General features: G+C 41.7%; 1 protein-coding gene across 1 annotated transcript in view; it reads left to right on the forward strand.

The window, feature by feature from the left end:
- Window positions 1–24,351, forward strand: part of ATP8B3 (ATPase phospholipid transporting 8B3) — a 1,029,241-nt gene that overhangs the window by 26,650 nt on the left and 978,240 nt on the right. Inside the window, exon 3 of the mRNA XM_056572418.1 lies at window positions 3,170–3,248. Coding sequence (XP_056428393.1) covers window positions 3,179–3,248 — 70 coding nt within the window. The 5' untranslated portion in view covers window positions 3,170–3,178. The remainder of the gene's footprint in view (window positions 1–3,169; window positions 3,249–24,351) is intronic.

Genomic DNA, 24,351 nt, shown 5'->3' on the forward strand with positions numbered 1-24,351 from the left:
TGTCTCTCTCTCTCTCTCTCTCTCTCTCTCTCTATATATATATATATATATATATAATGTATGTGTATATATAGGTGTATATATGTCTCTGGCTTTGGATGGTGTTGGCTGGTTTTATCTAGTTTCAATTAACTACTTTCCTAGTCCTGGCCAGCACCCAGAAGGTCGAAAACTATCCAAATGACCTTGCTAAATAATGAGGCTTTTGTTGGATAACAAGCTCTATGAAAGTGTACAGGGGACCCTGTGATTGGTAATAAAGTTTAACACTATGAGCCACCGGGGCTTCCTTAGCCAATGAACTTACACTTAGAGTGTTGCCATATAAAAGAGCTGTAATCTATTTTGGGGTATGATTTTCTTCTTCAGAGCTTTTTCTCTGATTGTAAGAGATCATCCACCTGTATCGATACATGTGCATTAAATCTGTCTGATAATCAACACGGCTGGAGTTGACTGATCACAGGGAGAAAATAATCCTTACACAATCCCTCCAGAAAGATCTGGCAGACACTGGAGTTGTGGTACACTATTCCACTATAAAGAGATACTTGTACAAATATGGTCTTCATGGAAGAGTTATCAGAAGAAAACCTCTTCTACGTCCTCACCACAAAAATCAGCGTTTGAACTTTGCAAATGAACATATAGACAAGCCTGATACATTTTGGAAACAAGTTCTGTGGACCGATGAGATTAAAATTGAACTTTTTGGCCAGAATGAGCAAAGGTACGTTTGGAGAAGAAGGGAAACAGAATTTAATGAAAAGAACCTCTGTCCAACTGTTAAACATGGGGGTCGATCAATCATGTTTTATTGCAGCCAGTGGCACAGGGAACATCTCACGAGTAGAAGGAAAAATGGATTCAATAAAATTTCAGCAAATTTTGGATGCTAACTTGATGCCATCTGTGAAAAAGCTGAAGTTAAAGAGAGGATTGCTTCTACAAATGGATAATGATCCAAAACACACCTCAAAATCCACGGGGATTATATCAAGAGGCGTAAACTGAAGCTTTTTCCATGGCCTTCACAATCTCCTGACCTCAACATAATTGAAAATCTACATAATTGAAAATAGACCTTAAAAGAGCAGTGAGTGACAGACAGCCCAGAAATCTCAAAGAACTGGAAGACTTTTGTTAAGAAGAATGGGCAAAGATACCTCAAACAAGAATTGAAAGACTCTTGGCTGGCTAAAAAAAGATTTTACAAGCTGTGATACTTGCCAAAGGGGGCAGTACAAGATATTAACTCTACAGGGTTACCAAACTTTTGCAGACGCCATTTTTTTGTTTTCTGTTATTTTGAAAGTGTAAATGATAGAAATAAAATCTAACTTTTGTTGACATATTATAAGAATGTCTTATCTGTAATTTGATGACTTTTGGCGATTTTTCCATCTTTTCTTGGCTTCTTTATGCACATTAATACAAATTTTTACCTTCGGTGCCCAAACTTTTGATCCCCCGTATAAATCTAATATACATAACCAGCAATGTTCTTATTCTCCAAAAATGCATCCAGACCCCTTTAAAATTCTTTTACAGAGTTCACCATGACCACCTCCTCCGGGAAAGAATTCCACAGTCTCACTGCTCTTACAGTAAAGAACCACTGTGCTGGTGTAGAAACCTTCTTTCCTCTAAATGTAGAGGATGCCCCCTTGTTATAGATACAGTCCTGGGTTTAAATAGATCATGGGAAAGAGCTCTGTACTGTCCCCTGATATATTTATACATAGTTATTAGGTCTCCCCTAAGCCTTATTTTTTCTAAAATAAATAACCCTAATTCTGCTAATCTTTCTGGGTACTGTAGTCCTCCCATTCCCCGTATTATCCTGGTTGCCCGTCTTTGAACCCTCTCCAGCTCCACTATATATTTTTCTGTGTGGTCTGGCTAGTGATTTGTACAGCGGTAGAATTATTTCCTTGTCATGGGTATCTATGATTTTATTTGCCTTGGCAGCAGCTGCCTGACACTGGTCACTGCAGCTAGATTTACTGTTAACTAAAACTCCCATGTCCTTTTCCATATCAGTCATCCCAAGTGTGCTCCCATTTAATACAATAATCCCAGCCCGTTTTTTCCTCCCCATGTGCATTACCTTACATTTATCAGTGTTGAGCCTCATCTTCCACTTCCCAGCCCAAGCCTCCAACCTATCCAGATCCATTTGTAACAGTGCCCTGTCCTCTATTGTGTTTACCGCTTTACAAAGTTCAGTATCATCTGCAAAGATTGCTACTTTACTATTCAACCCCTCTACAAGGTCATTAATGAATATATTAAATAGGACAGGACCCAAGACTGACCCCTGTTGTACCCCACTAGTAACAGTCACCCAATCAAAATAAGTACCATTAATAACCACCCTCTGTTTCTTATCACTGAGCCAGTTTCTTACCCACTTACACACATTCTCCCCCAGCCCAATCCTTCTCATTTTATGCACCAACCGTTTATGTGGCACCGTATCAAATGCTCTGGAAAAATCCAGATATGCGACATCCAGTGATTTCCCCCTGGTCCAGTCTGGAGCTCACCTCCTCATAAAAGCTGATCAGGTTAGTTTGACAGGATCAATCCCTCATAAAGCCATGCTGATATGAAGTCATACATTTATTTTTATCAAGATATTCCAAAATAGCATCTCTTAGAAAACCCTCAATTTACATACAATAGAGGTTAAACTAACAGGTCTATAATTCCCTGGGTCACCTTTTGTCCCCTTTTTAAATATTGGCACCACATTTGCTATGCGCCAGTCCTTGGGAACATTCCCTGTTACTTTTATGTGGCAATGAGCATTAAACTGTACATAAAGCTGAACATGATATCCAGGACAATGAAGATAGCACAATATACATTTTTATAAGTTTAATACTGCCCAAACCATGTGCAGTACAGACCACCTCTATACAGGGATGTTTAATTTACTTTGTAATGCTTCAGTGTTTAAGATTAATCAAAGTTATGGATATTTAGGTGTAGGAAAAGGTAGAAGCTGCTGAGTACCACTCTGATGATTCAAAACCCTGTTCCTACACAGTTTTATAACTCTGATTCCTCTGAAACCCCGAAGAATTTCAGTGATTTATATATCGCTGTACAGTGGGACAGCCTCACGTGTATTTAATGTCAAGCGCTATATTTTTTTTTTTAGATTCCTTTGATGAGCCAACATAAGATGAGCCAACATAACAACCAAGTAAAGGAATTAAGTGAAAATTGTGATCAGTCAGGTAAAGTGATAAATAGATCATGTATAAATGTCTGCAATCCTTGCTTCTTCCACATACCTCCCAACTTTTATCATTTGAGAGTGGACCAATAGAATCTGTTATCTATTAATACTGTACTGTTTCCATACACTCACCGAGGCTATCCACACTATTTTTTGTCGGGGGCTCCATCGTACTTACTAAATTATAATTTTTTTTTTTTTTTTTTTATAAGATAAAAAAATGTATAAGTTTTAACCCCTTAAGGACGAAGGACGTAAATGTACGTCCTGGTGCGGTGGTACTTAACGCACCAGGACGTACATTTACGTCCTGTGCATAACCGCGGGCATCGGAGCGATGCCCTTGTCATGCGCGGCTGATCCCGGCTGCTGATCGCAGCCAGGGACCCGCCGGCAATGGCTGACGCCCGCGATCTCGCAGGCGTCCGCCATTAACCCCTCAGGTGCCGGGATCAATACAGATCCCGGCATCTGCGGGAGTACGCGATTTCAATGAATGATCGGATCGCCCGCAGCGCTGCTGCGGGGATCCGATCATTCAGAACACAGTACGGAGGTCCCCTCACCTTCCTCCTTCCGGCTCCCAGCGTCTTCTGCTCTGGTCTGAGATCGAGCAGACCAGAGCAGAAGATGACCGATAACACTGATCTGTTCTATGTCCTATACATAGAACAGATCAGTATTAGCAATCATGGTATTGCTATGAATAGTCCCCTATGGGGACTATTCAGGTGTAAAAAAAAATTTAAATAAATGTAAAAGTAAAAAAAAAGTGAATAATCCCCTCCCCCAATATTTTACCCCTAAAAAGCGTAAAAAATAAATTTAATAGACATATTTGGTATCGCCGCGTGCGTAAATGTCCGAACTATTAAAATAAAATGTTAATGATCCCGTACGGTGAACTGCGTGAACGTAAAAAAAAAAAGTCCAAAATTGCTACTTTTTTAATACATTTTATTAAAAAAAAATTATAAAAAATGTATTAAAAGTTTTTTATATGCAAATGTGGTATCAAAAAAAAAGTACAGATCATGGCGCAAAAAATGAGCCCTCATACCGCCGCTTATACGGAAAAATTAAAAAGTTAGAGGTCATCAAAATAAAGGAATTATAAACGTACTAATTTGGTTAAAAAGTTAGTGATTTTTTTTAAGCGCAACAATAATAGAAAAGTATGCAATAATGCATAATAATTTTTGCCGTAAATTTCGTGAAAACGAAACCTTCCAAAATTTGCTAAATTGCGTTTTTCTTTTTAATTTCCCCACAAAAATAGTGTTTTTTGGTTGCGCCATACATTTTATGATATAATGAGTTATGTCATTACAAAGGACAACTGGTCGCGCAAAAAACAAGCCCTCATACTAGTCTGTGGATGAAAATATAAAAGAGTTATGATTTTTAGAAGGCGAGGAAGAAAAAATGAAAACGTAAAAATTTAATTGTCTGAGTCCTTAAGGCCAAAATGGGCTGAGCCCTTAAGGGGTTAAGGATGAGTATTTTTTCGACTTGTTTAAGCAGTACCAATCCTTTATATACTGATATATTCAATATTTGAGGTTCCCAAGCATGTGCTTAGGAACAAAGTACGAATGCTCGAGCCAAGATAAGCTACAAGAGAAAGTGTTTATTACTTCCCTATATCTTAAGATAAGGCATCCATCTCATCCACGCATTGATAAATGGTTCAGCTGGTAGAAATCAGACTTAGGCTCTCGTTAGTAACTCGTAAGTAACTCGTTAGTAACTCGTAAATCATTGTATAAACTTTCCTCTGAAGCAGCCAGCTCCTGGCAGAATCCCCCCAAAGTTGATCTACTTGTTGTTAAGCTTGTTCAGAAGTCTTATTTTTCATCAGAAGAATCCTCAACTCTTGGTAGACCTGATGGATAAAAAAGGTAGACTCGCTGGCAAAGAAAACGTATTCTACAGCAGCAGCTGCCTCTAAAGTCACTATGTCATCTATTCCAGTGGCCAGGGCTGTAAGGATTTGGAAGAGTCAGTTCTCTAAAGATCTTAAGGTGGGGGTACCAAGAGAGTACATCTTAAAAAAAGGTTCCAGTGATAAAATAGGCTATGGAATTTCTGTGTATTTATACACAGATGTCTTACACCTTTCTGTGCAAAACATGGCTAAGTCTAATTCCATAAGGAGGTCATTATTGATGAAGCAGTGGATGAAAGGAGACGTGGCATCAAAATATAACTTTTGCTCCCTTTCTCACCAGAATACATTTTTGGCCCTAAACTTAAAGACATTCTTTAGGATATTTAAATGATGGCAAGGGTTTCACATTTCCAGGAACAGCTAAGAAAGAGGTACTTAACACCTTAACCCCTTAATGACCAGGCAATTTTTCACTGTAGGACCAGAGCATTTTTTTTGAACATCTGACCACTTTCACTTTAAGCATTAATAACTCTGGGATGCTTTTACCTTTCATTCTGATTCCGAGATTGTTTTTTCGTGACATATTCTACTTTATGTTAGTGGTAAAATTTTGTCGATACTTGCATCATTTCTTGGTTTAAAATTCCAAAATTTTATGAAAAAATAGAAAATTTAGCATTTTTCTAACTTTGAAGCTCTCTGCTTGTAAGGAAAATAGACATTCCAAATAAATTATATATTGATTCACAAATACAATATGTCTACTTTATGCTTGCATCATAAAGTTGCCATGTTTTTACTTTTGGAAGACATCAGAGGGCTTCAAAGTTCAGCAGCAATTTTCCAATTTTTTAAAAAAATTTCAAAATCAGAATTTTTCATGGACCAGTTCAGGTTTGAAGTGCATTTGAAGGGCTTTCTTATTAGAAATACCCCACAAATGACCCCTTTATAAAAACTGCACCCCTCAAATTATTCAAAATGACATTTAGTAAGTGTGTTAACCCTTTAGGTGTTTCACAGGAATAGCAGCAAAGTGAAGGAGAAAATTCAAAATCTTCATTTTTTACTCGCATGTTCTTGTAGACCCAGTTTTTTTATTTTTACAAGGGGTAAAGGGAGAAAAATCCTCTCAAAATTTGTAACCCAATTTCTCTCGAGTAAGGAAATACCTCATAGGTGGATGTCAAGTGTTCGACGGGCGCGTGTCTAGTGTTCACGGACAGTGGAATTTTGGAGAGTGAGTTTTTCTGAAATGGTTTTTGGGGGGCATGTCAGATTTAGGAAGCCCCTATGGTGCCAGAACAGCAGAAAACCCCCCACATGGCATACCATTTTGGAAACTACACACCTCAAGGCACGTAAAAAGGGGTCCAGTGAGCCTTAATACTCCACAGGTGTTTGATGACTTTTCATAAAAGTCGGATGTGTAAATGAAAAACAAAATGTTTCACTAAAGTGCAGTTTTCCCCCCCAAATTTACCATTTTTATAAAGGGTAATGGGAGAAAATGCCCCCCAAAATGTGTAACCCCATCTCTTCTGAGTATGGAAATACCCCATGTTAGGATGTAAAATGCTCTGCGGGCGAATTACAATGCTCAGAAGAGAAGGAGTCACATTTTGCTATTGGAAAGCAAATTTTGCTGAAATGGATTTTTGGGGCATGTCGCATTTAGGAAGCCCCTATGTTGCCAGAACAGCAAAAATACCCACATGGCATACTATTTTGGAAACTACACCCCTCAAGGAACGTAACAAGGGGTACAGTGAGCCTTAACACCTCACATGTATTTCACAACTTTTTGTTTAAGTTGGATGTGTAAATGAAAAAAATATTTTTTTTCACTAAAATGCTGGTTTTTCCCCCAAATTTTACATTTTTACAAGGGGTAATAGGAGAAAATTACCCCCAAAATTTGTAACCCCATTTCTTCTGAGTATGGAAATACCTCATTTGTGGACTTCAAGTGCCCTGCGGTCGAACTACAATGCTCAGAAGAGAAGGAGCGCCATTGAGCTCTTGAAGAGTGATTTTGTTTGGAATGGAAGTCAGGTGCAATGTGCGTTTACAAAGCCCCCCGTGGTGCCAGAACAGTGGACCCGCCCACATGTGACCCCATTTTGGAAACTATACCCCTCATAGAATTTAATAAGGGGTGCAGTGAGCATTTACACCCCACTGGCATTTGACAGATCTTTGGAACAGTGGGCTGAGCAAATGAAAAATGAAATTTTTCATTTTCACGGACCACTGTTCCAAAAATCTGTCAGACACCTGTGGGGGGTAAATGCTCACTGTACCCCTTATTACATTACGTGAGGGGTGTAGTTTCCAAAATGGGGTCACATGTTGGGGGGTCCATTGTTCTGGCACTATGGGGGCTTTGTAAACACACCTGGCCTTCAATTCCGGACACATTTTCTCTTCAAAATCCCAATGGCACTCCCTCTCTTCTGAGCATTGTAGTTCGCCCGCCGAGCACTTGACATTCACATATGGGGTATTTTCTTACTCAGAAGAAATGGGGTTACAAATTTTGGGGGACTTTTTTCCTATTTTCCCTTGTGAAAATGAAATATTTAGGGTAACACCAGCATTTTAGTGAAAAAAATTTATTTTTTTCATTTTCCCATCCAACTTTAACGAAAATTTGTCAAACACCTGTGGGGTGTTAAGGCTCACTATACCCCTTGTTACATTCCGTGTGGGGTGTAGTTTCCAAAATGGGGTAACATGTCGGTATTTATTTTTTTGCGTTTATGTCAGAACCGCTGTAAAATTAGCCACCCCTGTGCAAATCACCAATTTAGGCCTCAAATGTACATGGTGCGCTCTCATTCCTGAGCCTTGTTATGCGTCCGCAGATCATTTTATGCCCACATCAGGGGTATTTCAGTACTCAGGAGAAATTGTGTTACAAATTTTGGTGGTCTTTTTTCCTTTTACCTCTTGTGAAAATAAAAAGTAAAGGGCAACACCATTATGTTAGTGTAAAAATTTTTTTTTTTTTACACTAACAGGCTGGTGTAGACCCCATTTTTTCCTTTTCATAAGGGGTAAAAGGAGAAAGAGCCCCCAAAATTTGTAGTGTAATTTCTCCGGAGTACAGAGATACACCATATGTGGCCCTAAACTGTTTCCTTGAAATACGACAGGGCTCTGAAGTGAGAGAGCGCCATGCGCATTTGAGGACTAAATTAGGGATTGCATAGGGGTGGACATAGGGGTATTCTACGCCAGTGATTCCCAAACAGGGTGCTTCCAGCTGTTGCTAAACTCCCAGCATGCCTGGACAGTCAGTGGCTGTCCAGAAATGCTGGGAGTTGTTGTATTGCAACAGCTGGAGGCTCCGTTTTGGAAACACTGCCGTACAATACGTTTTTAATTTTTATTGGAGGGGACAGTGTAAGGGGGTGTATATGTAGTGTTTTACCCTTTATTATGTGTTAGTGTAGTGTACTGTAGTGTTTTTAGGGTACATTCACACTGGTGGAGGTTTACAGTGAGTTCCCTGCTAGGAGTTTGCGCTGCGGCAAAAAAATTGCCGCAGCTCATACTTGAAGCAGAAAACTTACTGTAAACCTGCCTGTGTGAATGTACCCTGTACGTTCACATGGGGGGGCAAACCTCCAGCTGTTTCAAAACTACAACTCCCAGCATGTACTGACAGACCATGCAGGCTGGGAGTTGTACCTTTGCAACAGCTGGAGGCACACTGGTTGGAAAACCTTCAGTTAGGTTCTGTTATCTAACTCAATATTTTCCAACCAGTGTGCCTCCAGCTGTTGCAAAACTACAACTCCCAGCATGTACTGATCACCAAAGGGCATGCTGGGAGATGTCGTTATGCGACAGCTGGAGGGATCACAACTACAACTCCCAGCATGCTGGGATTTGCAGTTTTGCAACATCTGGAGAGCTACAGTATAGAGACCACTGCAAACTGTGGCCCTCTAGATGTTGCAAAACTGTGTCTCAGCTCCGGCACGCGTGTACCTGTCACCTAGGGTGCGCGCATGCCGGAGTTCTATAATTTAAAGGGCCAGTGCCCCCATAATTATGTCCTACACCTATCACCAGTCTATATGTTCCTGCACCTCCCCCTTTTCCCTGCCGGAACTTCACTGCCCCTAGCCTGAGATTAAGCGTTCCCTATTTCCTTACGCTTGTATCCAGAACTTCCTGCTACGTTATTAGGCTACGCACCTTTGCCGCCTGCCTTGACCTTCTGCTAAGTTCGACTACGCCTCTGCCTCTTCCTTCAGTAACTCGCCTGCCCAGCTACCTGTGTGGTTGAGCCGTGCGGGGGTAGCGACCTGGGTGTTGCCTGCCTCTGCAAGCCCATCCTGCTTTGCGGCAGGCTCTGGTGGAAACCAGTGGCACCTTAGACTCCGCTCCCCGATGCGGTCCGAGTCCTCTGCCACACAGGTTAGAGGATCCACACTTATGAGGGCAGAAAAATGTGCTACAGTACAGTGATTACTTTTGGCTGGCTTTTCACAGTATCTAGGACCTTGACAGATTAACAGGTACAAAATAGTACACTACTTAGATGAAGCTATGTGGTATGCACTTATGAGGGCAGAAAAATGTGCTACAGTACGCTTAAAAAAACATATTTTTGCACAACACCAGCTGTACACAACAGTGCTGCAGCACACAGTCGCTGTGTACTAAACCCAAAATTGCACTTTCTCACAGACTATTAGGAATGGACTGCTGGTGTAATGTCCGTTTGTTTGTTTTTGCATTTTCCCGTTTTAGGCCCTGTTCAGAGCTTGTTTTTCATGCATTATCAGTTTTTTTTTTGCTTTTCTTTCAGGCATGGAAGAGTTAAGCCTTTCACACATGTGCTAGGTGGGTGTGGCTATATAACTCCAGCTCAGTCTGTATTCTAGTTGGTGGTTATTTTAGTTTAATGCCACCATGTCTGTGTGTGCATTCACTTCCATGTCTGTTTTAGCTTGCACCTTGTATTTATCCTATGTTTATCAGAGTTTTAGCCTTGGTTAAATAGTCTTGTTCATTGTAGCTTTTAGTCTGTGTTAGATTAGTCTGTTTTAGTATTATGTCTGTTCAGCTTTGTTGGTGTTCACACTATGTCTGAGTCTTGCTTGTTACCTGTGCTCTTTATTTTATTTTCCTGTTTGGTATCCTGGTTCTGTGTCCCAGTGTGAACAGTGTCTTATATTTATATACTGTTTAGTTGATCCGATCCTTTGTACTTGTACCTGCTTGTGATAGTTCAACTTACCTGTTGAGTTTAACCCCTTAAGGACGCAGGCCGTAAATGTACGTCCTGGTGCGGTGGTACTTAGCGCACCAGGACGTACATTTACGTCCTGTGCATAACCACGGGCATCGGAGCGATGCCCGTGTCATGCGGGGCTGATCCTGGCTGCTGATCGCAGCCAGGGACCCGCTGGCAATGGCCGACGCCCGCGATCTTGCGGGCGTCTGCCATTAACCCCTCAGATGCCGGGATCAATATAGATCCTGGCATCTGTGGCAGTACGCAATTTCAATGAATGATCGGATCACCCGCAGCGCTGCTGCGAGAATCCGATCATTCAGAACGCCGCACGGAGGTCCCCTCACCTGCCACTGTCTGGCTCCCGGCGTCTTCTGCTCTGGTCTGAGATCGAGCAGACCAGAGCAGAAGATGACCGATAACACTGATCTGTTCTATGATCTATACATAGAACAGATCAGTATTAGCAATCATGGTATTGCTATGAATAGTCCCCTATGGGGACTATTCAAGTGTAAAAAAAAAATGTAAAAAAAAAGTGAAAAATCCCCTCCCCCAATAAAAAGTTAAACGTCCGTTTTTTTCTATTTCACCACCAAAAAGCGTAAAAAATTAATTTAATAGACATATTTGGTATCGCCGCGTGCGTAAATGTCCGATCTATGAAAATAAAATGTTAATGATCCCGTACGGTGAACGGCGTGAACGTAAAAATAAAAAAAAGTCCAAAATTGCTACTTTTTTAATACATTTTATTTAAAAAAATTATAAAAAATGTATTAAAAGTTTTTTATATGCAAATATGGTATCAAAAAAAAGTACAGATCATGGCGCAAAAAATGAGCCCTCATACCGCCGCTTATACGGAAAAATAAAAAAGTTATAGGTCATCAAAATAAAGGGATTATAAACGTACTAATTTGGTTAAAAAGTTTGTGATTTTTTTAAGCACAAAAATAATATAAAAGTATGTAATAATGGGTATCATTTTAATCGTATTGACCCTCATAATAAAGAACACCCGTCATTTTTACCATAAATTGTACGGCGTGAAAACGAAACCTTCCAAAATTAGCAAAATTGCGTTTTTCTTTTTAATTTCCCCACAAAAATAGTGTTTTTTGGTTGCGCCATACATTTTATGATATAATGAGTGATGTCATTACAAAGGACAACTGGTCATGCAAAAAACAAGCCCTCATTCTAGTCTGGCGATGAAAATATAAAAGAGTTATGATTTTTAGAAGGCGAGAAGGTCCTTAAGGCCAAAATGGGCTGAGTCCTTAAGGGGTTAAGGTCTTGGCTCTCAGTTCTTCCGCTATCCCCTTCATCTCCTGGATTCTGCTGTATACTCCTATCATCCCTAGTCTTATTCATTTTATCATGTCTGCCGTTTATCTGATATATGGTTTAGTGAACTGTTTGTTAATTCACTATATTCTGTTCTGTTTGTGAGTTTATATTCTGCCCTGTTAGTATTTGTATTGTCTAGTAGGTTTCTGTTTCTGGCTATTATTTTGACGCCACTGCACTTTAGCGCAGGAAGGGGCCAGCTCCCAGTTGTCGACTCACCATTTAGGGTGAGTGGGCAAGTAGGCAGGGAGAGATGTTTTAGGGTCAGTTTAGGGCTCACTCCCTGTCCCCTCAGTCGGTCCCTGACAGCTGGGTATGTATTATACCGTCTACAGACTAGTATAACCAGCAGACAGTTTATGGTGGAGCAAAGAGGACAGAAAAATGCGCTACAGTACGCTTAAAAAAAACATATTTGAGTACAACACTAGCCGGTGATTACTTTTGCCTGGACTTTCACAGTATCTAGGCCCTTGACAGATTAACAGGTACAAAATAGTACACGTATTATCGCACAACAATATAGGTCCTGTACACGACCGCTGTTATCAGTTATCCTCAAGGCATAAAGAATATAGAGTACCACGAGTTAGACCAAAATAATAACTAGTGTTTGAGGTGCCTAAAACATAACTTTTAATGTACCGAGTAAAATCTCCAAAGTAATTAGTGTAAACATGCTCATATATATGTCCTGTAAATAATAGAGCTGTTAAAAATATTTCTCTTTTAACAATATTTTTAATCAGAGGGTGCTCATTTGTTGGATATCAGCACAACCTTAATCACTTTAGCCTCCTTGATATACCAAAGGATGGCTAATTCCCCTCAACCGACGCGTTTCAGTCGCCCCTGGCGATGTCCTCAGGGGTGATAGCAAAATATAGGGGAAATATAAAGTAAATGACATATATAGTACAGTAAAAATACCAATGTCCTATATGCTCATAAAGAATTTATAAAACATAGACCATATGGGTCCCGTGAAGCCTGCTGTCAGTGGTGATCCATCTATCATTCCACTGGCACACGGTTTAGAGGCTTCTAGGAATGTGTAACAGCAGCGCGCACTCCCGCAGTGGCGAAGAAGCCGACTGACTTCCAGCCCAGCGCACTGAGCTGAGTGCTATAAATATATAACATCATTATTATTATTTTTATTATAGTATTTTCTTTAAGTTTACATGTTAAACCTTTTACAATTGGATACATTTAATTTACTAACAATAGGCACAATGCCCATTTGCCCTGGATATTACTTGGTTAGCACAATATTTTCATGAATCTTTGTTATGTATATAGTACCTGAAACACTTATGGAGTGAGTGCATAATAAATGTAACTATAAATAGTGCACTTTTAAAGTATTTACCTTTGGGTATGTCCAAACATCATATTATATCTGCATGTGTGAATATACCATAAGGCCTCAAAGATCTAATGGAATGTTGTGTGCATTTTTCAATAAATTTATTCCTTTTTGTTCTCGTATTGTTTTCCTATCAGCTAGTTAGGGACAAACTTCAAATGGCACATAGGAATATTTTTGGTAATTATTTTAACCAAAATTAGGAGTGGAATTAACCTGACTGTAATTTACAAATAAAGCAAACAAAACAGAAAATGCTCAAAATAGCAGCCTTATTGCTAAACCCCCACAATTACAAAGTAAAATTAGTGATGCAAAAAACAAGCCCTGATATTTGTCTGTGGAGGAAAATATAAAAGAGGTATTATTTTTAGAAGGCGAGGAGGAAAAAATGAAAATGCAAAAATAAAATTGTCCTGGTCCTTAAGGCCAAAGTAGGCCTGGTCGTTAAGGAGTTAATTACAGTAGGCGATTTGACAAAAGGTATCCCCTCTTTACTACTTCAATAAACAAGTTTAAGGGGTTTCTGGATGTTTTTCTGGAAAAATATATTACAGGTTATGAATACCAAACTTTTATGGATAGAACGTTGATCCAGGGATTTATTCTGATTGCCATATTGAAGTCTGGAAGGAATTTTTCCTCTGTCATGGGCCAATTGGCATCAGCCTCATGTTTTTTTTGCCTTCCTCTGGATCAACACAGTAGAGTTTTAGGTTGAACGGAAAGGAACCTGAATCACTTTCATCAACCTTACTACATAGATGGGCTATCAATGTCATAGGAAAAGAAGTTCATCTATGCATTTCCACATTCAGCTTTGATTTAAAGAACCTTCCTGGAAGTCAAAAGGGAGAATCCTCCAGCCATTGTAATCCTACCATATTGGCAGGATTGGAGGAGATCCTGGTTCTTTCTAGATCTTCCCCACAACATATTCTGGCACCTACTAAAGAAACTGAACCTCCTAATACAGAGATGGATGCATCATCAAGACCTCAAGTCACTAAACCTGACAGCATGGAAAGTGAACTAGAGAAATTGAAGACTCAAGATTAACCTGTTGGGGACAGAGGGCGTACCTGTACTCCCTCCATATTTTCGATCACCACCGCTCGCCGGGCGGTGGTTGGACCGGGATGATTGCTGATATCTATCAGCAGGCATCCCGTGGCAATGCCCAGGGGGTTCCTGAGACCCCCCCATGTCGGCGATCAACGCAAATCGCCGATCAATTTAGACTGTTGATTTGTAGCGATTCTGGGCCAATTGGGTCATTGGTGACCCGATCGCCCGGAAAATAAGAATGATCGGAGCTTTTAGAGACCGCACCGACCATCCTAAAGGATAGGAGCGAGGTGGCAGGGTGACTGACCAATGACAGTTGGGGGCGGGGGGGTTAAAGTTAATTTCCCCCATTCTTCCCACCGATCGGAGTCCGGGCAGAGTGGGGGAATGGCTGGTTTACTTGATTAGCGGCATCGGTGGCGGCAGAAACATCGTGCGACGGCAGCAGGAGCAGTCATATGGGGTCATATGTGGGGGGGTCAACTGTTCTGGCACCAAGGGGGCTTTGTACCCAATGTCGCTCCTTCCCTCCTGAGCCCTCTAGTGCTCCCACACAGCACTTTACATCCACATATGAGGTATTTCCTTACTCGAGAGAAATGGGGTTACATATTTTGGGGGGCATTATCTCCTATTACTCCTTGTGAAAATGAAAAGTTTGGGGTAGTACCAGCATTTTAGTGTTAAAATTCTAATTTTTCATTTTCACGTCCCACTTTAACGAAAATGCGTCAATCACCTGTGGGGTATATGCAATATGGGGGCTTCCTAAATGCAACATGCCACCCAAAAACCATTTCAGAAAAATTCGCTCTCCAAAATGCCATTGTTACTCCTTCCCTTCTGAGCCCTCTAATGCACCCTTACAGCACTAGAGGGCTCAGAATTTTTCACAAGATTTTCAAAATTGGCATTTTTCAGGGACCAGTTCAGTTTTGAAGTGGATTTGAGTTGTCTTCATATTAGAAATACCCAATAAATGACCCCATTATAGAAACTGCACCCCCAAAGTATTCAAAATGACCCTTTAGGTGTTTCACAGGAATAGCAGCAAGGTGAAGGAGAAAATTCAAAATCTTCATTTTTTTAAACTGGTATGTTCTTGTAGACCCAGTTTTTGAAATTTTACAAGGGGTAAAAGTAGAAAAAGCCCCCCAACAATGGGATTATTGTAAGGAGATATTTCCTTAATGGAAAGAAGTTCAGCAGCGATTTTCCAATTTTTCACAAGATTTTTCAAAATTGGCATTTTTCAGGGACCAGTTCAGTTTTGAAGTGGCTTTGAGGGGTCTTCCTATTAGAAATACCCAATACATGACCCCATTATAGAAACTGCACCCCCCAAAGTATTCAAAATGACCCTTTAGGTGTTTCACAGGAATAGCAGCAAGGTGAAGGAGAAAATTCAAAATCTTCATTTTTTTAAACTCATATGTTCTTGTAGACCCAGTTTTTGAAATTATACAAGGGGTAAAAGGAGAAAAAGCCCCCCAACAATGGGATTTTGGAGAGTGAGTTTCTCTGAAATGGCTTTGGGGGGGCATGTCACATTCAGGAAGCCCCTATGGTGCCAGAACAGCAAACAAAAAACATGGCATACTATTTTGGAAACTACACCCCTCATGGAACGTAACAAGGGGTCTGCTGAGCCTCAACACCCCACAGGTGTTTGACGACTTTTTAATTAAGTCGAATGTGTAAATGAATTAGATTTTTTTTCACTAAACTGCTGGTTTTCCCCCAAATTTTACATTTTTACAAGGGGGTATAGTAGAAAATGGCCCCCAAAATTTGTAACCCCATCTCTTCTGAGTATGGAAAACCCCATGTGTGGATTTCAAGTGCACTGCGGGTGAACTACAATACTCAGAAGAGGAGGAGTCACATTTTACTTTTGGAAAGCAAATTTTGCTAAAATGTTTTTTTGGGGGCATGTCTCATTTAGGAAGCCCCTATGGTGCCAGAACAGCAAAAAAAAAAAAAATAAATAAATAAAAAAACACAAGGCATACTATTTTGGAAACTACACCCCTCAAGGAATGTAAGAAGGGGTATAGTGAGCCTTAACACCACACAGGTGCTTGACAAATTTCTGCTAAATTTGGACGTGAAAATGAAAAATTTGATTTTTTTCACTAAAATGCTGGTGTTACCCCAAATTTTTCATTTTCACAAGGGGTAATTGGAAAAAAAGCCTCCAAAAATGTGTAACCCCATTTCTTCTGAGTTGGAAATACCCCATATGTGGATGTAAAGTGCTCTGCGGGTGAACCACAATGCTCAGAAGAGAAGGAGCGCCATTGAGCTTTTGCTGAAAGAATTTGGTTGGAATAGAAGTGGGAGGCCATGTGTGTTTACAAAGCCTCCCGTGGTGCCAGAACAGTGGACCCCTCACATGGGACCCCATGTAGGGGGTATATGAATGTGTAGTGTTTTACTTTCTATTTGGTGCAGGTGTAGTGTAGTGTTTTTAGAGTATATTCACACGGTCAGGTTTGCAATGAGTTTCTCGCTGGGAGTTTGAGCTGTGGCGGAAAATTTGCAAACTTGCAGCAGACAACTTCACATGGGGGGGGGGGGGGGGCAAACCTCCAGCTGTTGCAAAACTACAACTCCCAGCATGTACTGACAGACCATACATGCTGAGAGTTGTAGTTATGCAACAGCTGGAGGCACATTGGTTGCGAAACACAGAGTTTGTTACTTAACTCAGTGTTTCGCCAGTGTGCCTCCAGCTGTTGCAAAACTAGAACTCCCAGCATGTACAGGCGAGGTACTGAAGGCATGGGCAGGCGAGGTACTGAAGGAAGAGGCAGAGGCGTAGTCGAATTTAGCAGAAGGTCAAGGCAGGCGGCAAAGGTGCATAGCCTAATAACATAGCGGGAAGGTCTGGATACAAGGGTAAGGAAATAGGGAACGCTTAATCTCAGGCTAGGGGCAGGAAAAAAGGGGGAGGTGCTGGAACATATAGACTGGTGATAGGTGTAGGACATAATTATGGGGGCACTGGCCCGTTAAATGATAGAACTCCGGCATGCGCGCACCCTAGGGGACGGGGACACGCGTGCCGGAGCTGAGACACAGTTTTGCAACATCTAGAGGGCCACAGTTTGCAGTGGTCTCTATACTGTAGCTCTCCAGATGTTGCAAAACTGCAAATCCCAGCATGCTGGGAGTTGTAGTTGCGATCCCTCCAGTTGTTGCATAACTACATCTCCCAGCATGCCCTTTGGTGATCAGTACATGCTGGGAGTTGTAGTTTTGCAACAGCTGGAGGCACACTGGTTGGAAAATATTGAGTTAGATAACAGAACATAACTGAAGGTTTTCCAACCAGTGTGCCTCCAGCTGTTGCAAAAGTACAACTCCCAGCCTGCATGGTCTCTCAGTGCATGCTGGGAGTTGTAGTTTTGCAACAGCTGGAGGCTCACTGGTTGCAAAACACTGAGTTAGGTAACCAGCTCGGTTTCACAACCAATGTGTCTCCAGCTGTTGAAAACCTGCAACAATCAGCATGCATTGACAGTCGAAGGGCATGCTGAGAGTTGTAGTTTTGCAACAGCTGGAGGCACACTGCTACAACTCCCAGCATGTCCTTTGGTAGTCTGTGCATGTTGGGAGTTGTAGTTGTGCAACAGCTGGATGCGCACAATTTCATAGAAAAAAATGTGCCTCCAGCTGTGGCATAACTACAACCCCCAGCATGCACAGACTACCAAAGGGCATGCTGGGAGTTGTAGTTGGAACTCCAGCTGTTGCAAAACTACAACTTGACTCTATACAAGGCTGTGGGTGTATGTTAGCACATGGGTGTTGAGCAGTGCAGCTGATTGTCCACACCTCAGTATAACAGCTTTCAGTAGAAATTGCACTCAAGCAACCAAATTTGTGTTCCAATTCCAATACTTTTACTTCACATGTTAGTCTTCATAAGAACAACTTTCTTGTACATTGATACAGTATACATGAACACAATTAATATTCACCCAGTGCTTTTAGTCGCTGATTCAGATATGCAGCTGCTGTTTCAACCTTTCATGCCCCAGCCGGAGGTTTATCTTGGAGTGTCCATTATAGCTGCAAACCTTGCTTGATTCAGTGTAAGACGGACATTCAAAAATGATTAAAAAGACTATTAATAAGTATTGGGGTATGTTGAGAGCGGACCCTAAATATGGTATGTTGTTCAAAGAGAACCCAAAATTTGTGTATAGGAGAGGAAAATCAGTTGGGGATATGTTGATAACATCGGACATAAGAAAGAAACGGGTACCCAAGCAAACATTTTTAAGAACCAGAAAAAATGCAACATTCCCCTGTGGATCATGTCAAAACTGCAGTGGAATTATAAAAGGTGACACAATATCCCATCCTATGAGGGGTACTGAGATTCCCATACATGGATGCTATACGTGTGACACACAACAGGTTGTATATCTTATTAAATGCCCATGTGGCAAGATTTATATAGGCCAGACATCTAGGTCAATTAAAATACGTATAAACAAGCATAAAAGTACAATTCGAAATATGATTAAAAAAGGGAACACAAAAAGAACAAGAGAAAGAAAAAAGTAATACTAAACATTGGGAAACCAGTTTAGCAAAACACTTTGCAGAAAATCTGCATCAAGTGTGTGATGTAAGATGGATTGTGCTAGAGGAGGTTAGTGGAACTCTGGACAATGAAATCAGGAAGAGATTACAGAAACGGGAGGTATTTTGGATTACCAGGCTGAATGCTATGTCCCCAAATGGGATTAATGAAAATTGTAATTTTAATGTATTCTATGTAATTTTAATGTATAGATGTGAGTAACACCGTTGATTACTATGTGTAACTATTCTATATAATTTTAACGTGTAGATGTGAAATCTCGCGGGACTTTTTGGTCCATAAATTGTGGTGGTGGGTGCACTCACGTTAGGCTTGAGAAAGGGAGAGATCCTGAAACGTCGCCAATCAAGCTCGCCTGCCGGTGAGCGATCAGACGCTGTTCTAGAGTCAAGCAAGGTTTGCAGCTATAATGGACACTCCAAGATAAAGCTCCGGCTGGAGCATGAAAGGTTGAAACAGCAGCTGCATAGCTGAATCAGCGACTAAAAGCACTGGGTGAATATTAATTGTATTCATGTATACTGTATCCATGTACAAGAAAGTTGTTCTTATGAAGACTAACATGTGAAGTAAAAGTATTGGAATTGGAACACAAATTTGGTTGTTTGAGTGCAATTTCTACTGAAAGCAAAACTACTACAACTCCCAGCATGCCCTTTGGCTGTGCATGCTGTGGGTTGCTAAGCAACAGCAGGAGGTGAACGGGCCTCACCTCCTGCTCTATCCTGCCGCCTGCACCGCCATGACCATCGCCGCTGCTGCCGCTGCTCCTGCCGCCTGCACCGCCGCCACCGATCAGGGGGGGACCCCCGCTGGACCAGGGGAAGGTAGGAGACCCCCGCAGGCCCCGATCGCTGCCATCTTCGCCGTCCCGATCGCCGCCCAGCAGGGTCATGATTAATCGTGCCACCTCACTCCTGCTGGGTAAGGGTGAATGGGGCTGTCCCGGATAGCCCCATTCACCCTTTTTTTTTTTTTTTTTTTTTTTTCTGGGTCACCAGAGACCCGATTGACCCGGAAAAGCCGCAAATCGATTGTCTGAATTGACCGGCGATTTGCGGCGCGATCGCCGACATGGGGAGGGGGGGTGGACCCAGGAGTTTGCACGGGGTGCCTGCTGATAGATAGATAATGATAGATAGGCGAGCAGCGGGGACCAGAATTCCCACGGGCGTATGGATACGCCCTGCGTCCTTAAGGACTCAGGATGCAGGGCGTATGCATACACCCTGCATCCTGAAGAGGTTATCCAGGAAAAAACTTGATATATATATCAACTGGCTCCAGAAAGTTAAACAGATTTAAGCAGAAGAAAAACTAGCTCAGTCTGTGAAAAAAGGGGATAAGACATTCTCCAGATATATAAATTAAAAAAGGAAATAAAAACAAGGAATAACTAAATTAAAAACAAAGGAAGGAAGGTAGGTATGTAGAAGAGAATAAAGGGCTAGCCGACTGCCTTAATGAATACTTCTGTTCAGTTTTTACAGAAGAAAAAGAAGGAAAAGGACCTCCTTTAGAGAGGAAAACTAAGGAATCGTTTGATGCATGTATCTTTACAGAGGAAGAGGTTCTACGTTTGCTTTCTAAAGTGAAGACAAATAAATCACAGGGGCCTGATGGGATACACCCAAAATTATTAAAAGAGCTTAGTGGTGATCTAGCAAAACCGTTAACAGTTTTATTTAACCAATCAATGGTAACAGGAGTCATCCCGGAAGATTGGAAATTAGAAAATGTCGTGCCCATTCACAAGAAAGGTAGTAGGGAGGAATCAAGCAACTATTGGCCAGTAAGTTTGACATTAAAAGTGGGGAAACATCTAAAATCCCATGGATTGCAAGATGAAAAACAACATGGGTTTACTTCAGGGAGATCATGTCAAACAAATATTATTGACTTTTTTGACTGGGTGACTAAAATAAAAGATGGCAGAGGGGCAGTAGACATCGCATATCTAGATTTTAGTAAGGCTTTTGACACTGTCCCACATAGAAGACGTATCAATAAACTACAGTCATTGAGCTTGGACTCCAATATTGTTGAGTGGATTAGGCAGTGGCTGAGTAACAGACAACAGAGGGTTGTAGTCAATGGAGAATATTCAGAGCAAGGCCATGTCACCAGTGGGATACCTCAGGGATCTGTACTGGGACCAATATTGTTTAATATCTTCATTAGTGATATTACAGAAGGTCTCGATGGTAAGGTATGTCTTTTTGCTGGTGACAGCTACTCAAATTTACTACATTATGCTGATGACACAAAGATATGTAACAGGGTTGATGTTCCTGGAGGGATTCGCCAAATGGAAAAGGATTTAGGCAAACTAGAAGAATGGTCAGAACTCTGGCAACTGAAATTTAATGTGGATAAGTGCAAAATAATGCACCTGGGGCGTAAAAACCCTAGGGCAGAATATAGATTGACACAGCCCTGACCTCAGTATCTGAGGAAAGGGATTTAGGAGTAATTATTTCAGAAGACTTAAAGGTAGGGAAGACAATGTAATAGAGCAGCAGGAAACGCTAGCAGAATGCTTGGATGTATAGGGAGAGGTATAAGCAGTAGAAAGAGAGAAGTGCTCATGCCGCTGTACAGAACACTGGTGAGACCTCACTTGGAGTATTGTGTGCAGTACTGGAGGCCGTGTCTCCAGAAGGATATAGATACTCTAGAGAGAGTTCAGAGAAGAGCTACTAAACTAGTACATGGATTGCAGGATAAAACTTACCAGGGAAGGTTAAAGGACCTTAACATGTATAGCTTGGAAGAAAGAAGAGACAGAGGGGATATGATAGAGACTTTTAAATACATAAGGGAATCAACACTGTAAAGGAGGAGAGCATATTTAAAAGAATAAAAACTACCACAAGATGACATAGTTTTAAATTAGAGGGGCAAATGTTTAAAAGTAATATCAGGAAGCATTATTTTACTGAGAGAGTAGTGGATGCATGGAATAGCCTTCCTCCAGAAGTGGTCGCTGCAAATACAGTGAAGGAATTTAAACATGCATGGGATAAGCATAAGGCTATCCTTCATATAAGATAGGGCCAGGGACTATTCATAGTATTCAGATTATTGGGCAGACTAGATGGACCAAATGGTTCTTATCTGCCGACACATTCTGTTTCTATGTTTCTATTTGTAATTAACTTCTAATAAAAAATCTTAATCCTTTCAGTACTTGAGCTGCTGAAGTTGAGTTGTTCTTTTCTGTCTAAGTGCTTTCTGATGACACCTGTCTCAGGAACTGTCCAGAGTAGAAGGAAATCCTCCTAGGAAACCTCTTCTACTCTGTGCAGTTCCCAAGACAAGCAGAGATGTCAGCAGAGAGAACAGTTGCCAGACAGAATTCAACTTCAACAGCTGATAATTATTGGAAGGATTAACCTGTTGGGGACGAAGGGCGTATGTATACGCCCGTGGGAATTTCTGTCCCCATCGGGCAGGGACCGGGGTGACTGCCGATATCCATCAGCAGGCACCCTGCGGAAATGCCCAGGGGGGGGGGGGGTCATTAGACCCCCCCCCATGTTGGCGATTGGCGCAAATGGCAAGTGAATTCCAACTTGCGATTTGCGCCGATTCCGGGTCATACGGAATCTATGGTGACCCGGAATATAAAGGGGATTGTCTAAGTACGATCCCCCTGAAGGGATAGGAGTGAGATGGCAGGGATGCCACCCCTCCTATCACTGCTATTGGTCGTCAGAAGCGACGACCAATAGCAGATAGAGGGCGGGGGGTAAACTTTTGTTTTCCCCGTCCTGCCCACCCACAATAGGTGGGGCAGAACGAGGAAACCGAAGAGGACCGACGGCAGAAGATCCACTTACCCATCCGGAGGCAGCGGGCGACGGTGATCGGCGGGCGGCGATGTCGTGCGGAAGAAGAGGACGGCTCCCTGGATCCTACGGAATCCAGTAAGTTGCCTACCAATTATACAGTGGTCTCTAACCTGTAGCCCTCCAGCTGTTTCAAAACTAAAACTCCCAGCATGCCCGACAGCTGTTTGGGCATGCTGGAATATCTAGTTTTGCAACAGCTGGAGGGCTACAGTTTGAGACCACTATACAGTGGTCTCTAAACTGTATCCCTCCAGATCTCGCAAAACTACAACTCCTAGCATGCCCAAACAGCTGTTTGCTGTCTGGGCATGCTGGGATTTGTAGTTTTGCAACATCTGGAGGGTCACAGTTTAAAGATCACTGTGCAGTGGTCCATAAGCTGTAGCCCTCCAGATGTTGCAAAACTGCAAATCCCAGCATGCCCAAACAGCAAACAGCTGTCTCGGCATGCTGGGAGTTGTAGTTGCTTACCTCCAGCTGTTGCATAACTACATCTCCCAGCATGCCCTTCGGCGATCAGTACATGCTGGGAGTTGTAGTTTTGCAACAGCTGGAGGCACACTGGTTGGAAAAAACTGAGTTAGGTAACAGAACCTAACTGAAGGTTTTCCAACCAGTGTGCCTCCAGCTGTTGCAAAAGTACAACTCCCAGCATGCACGGTCTGTCAGTACATGCTGGGAATTGTAGTTTTGAAACAGCTGGAGGTTTGCCCCCCCATGTGAATGTACAGGGTACATTCACACAGGCAGGTTTACAGTAAGTTTCCTGTTTCAAGTTTGGGCTGTGGCAAATTTTTCGCCCCAGCAAACTCCTAGTGGGAAACTCACCGTAACACGCCAGTGCGAATATACCCTAAAAACACTACACTACACTAACACAAAATAAAGGATAAAACACTACATAAACACCCCCTTACATTGTCCCTCCCAATAAAAATGAAAAATATATTGTACTGCAGTGTTTCCAAAACGGAGCCTCCAGCTGTTGCAAAACAACAACTCCCAGTATTTTTGGACAGCTACTGACTGTCCAGGCATTCTGGGAGTTTAGCAACAGCTGGAGGCACCCTGTTTGGGAATCACTGGCGTAGAATACCCCTATGTCCACCCCTATGCAATCCCTAATTTAGTCCTCAAATGCACATGGCGCTCTCTCATTTCGGAGCCCTGTCGTATTTCAAGGAAACAGTTTAGGGCAACATATGAGGTATTTCCGTACTCGGTAGAAATTACGTTACAAATTTTGGGGGGCTTTTTTCTTCTTTTACCCCTTATGAAAAGGAAAAGTTGGGGGCTACACCAGCCTGTTAGTGTAAAAAAAAAAAAAAAAAAATTTACGCTAACATGTTGGTGTTGCCCCATACTTTTTATTTTCATAAGCAGTAAAAGGAAAAAAAGACCCCCAAAATTTGTGACGCAATTTCTCCAGAGTACGGAAATACCCTGTACGTGGGCGTAAAATGCTCTGCGGGCGCACAACAAGGCTCAGGAGTGAGAGCGCACCATGTACATTTGAGGCCTAAATTGGTGATTTGCACAGGGGTGGCTGATTTTACAGCGGTTCTGACATAAACGCAGAACAATAAATACCCACATGTGACCCCATTTTAGAAACTACACCCCTCACAGAACGTGACAAGGGGTATAGTGAGCCTTAACACCCCACAGGTGTTTGATGAATTTTCATTAAA

The sequence above is a fragment of the Hyla sarda genome, chromosome 1, assembly GCF_029499605.1.
Source record: "Hyla sarda isolate aHylSar1 chromosome 1, aHylSar1.hap1, whole genome shotgun sequence".
Lineage (NCBI taxonomy): Eukaryota > Metazoa > Chordata > Amphibia > Anura > Hylidae > Hyla > Hyla sarda.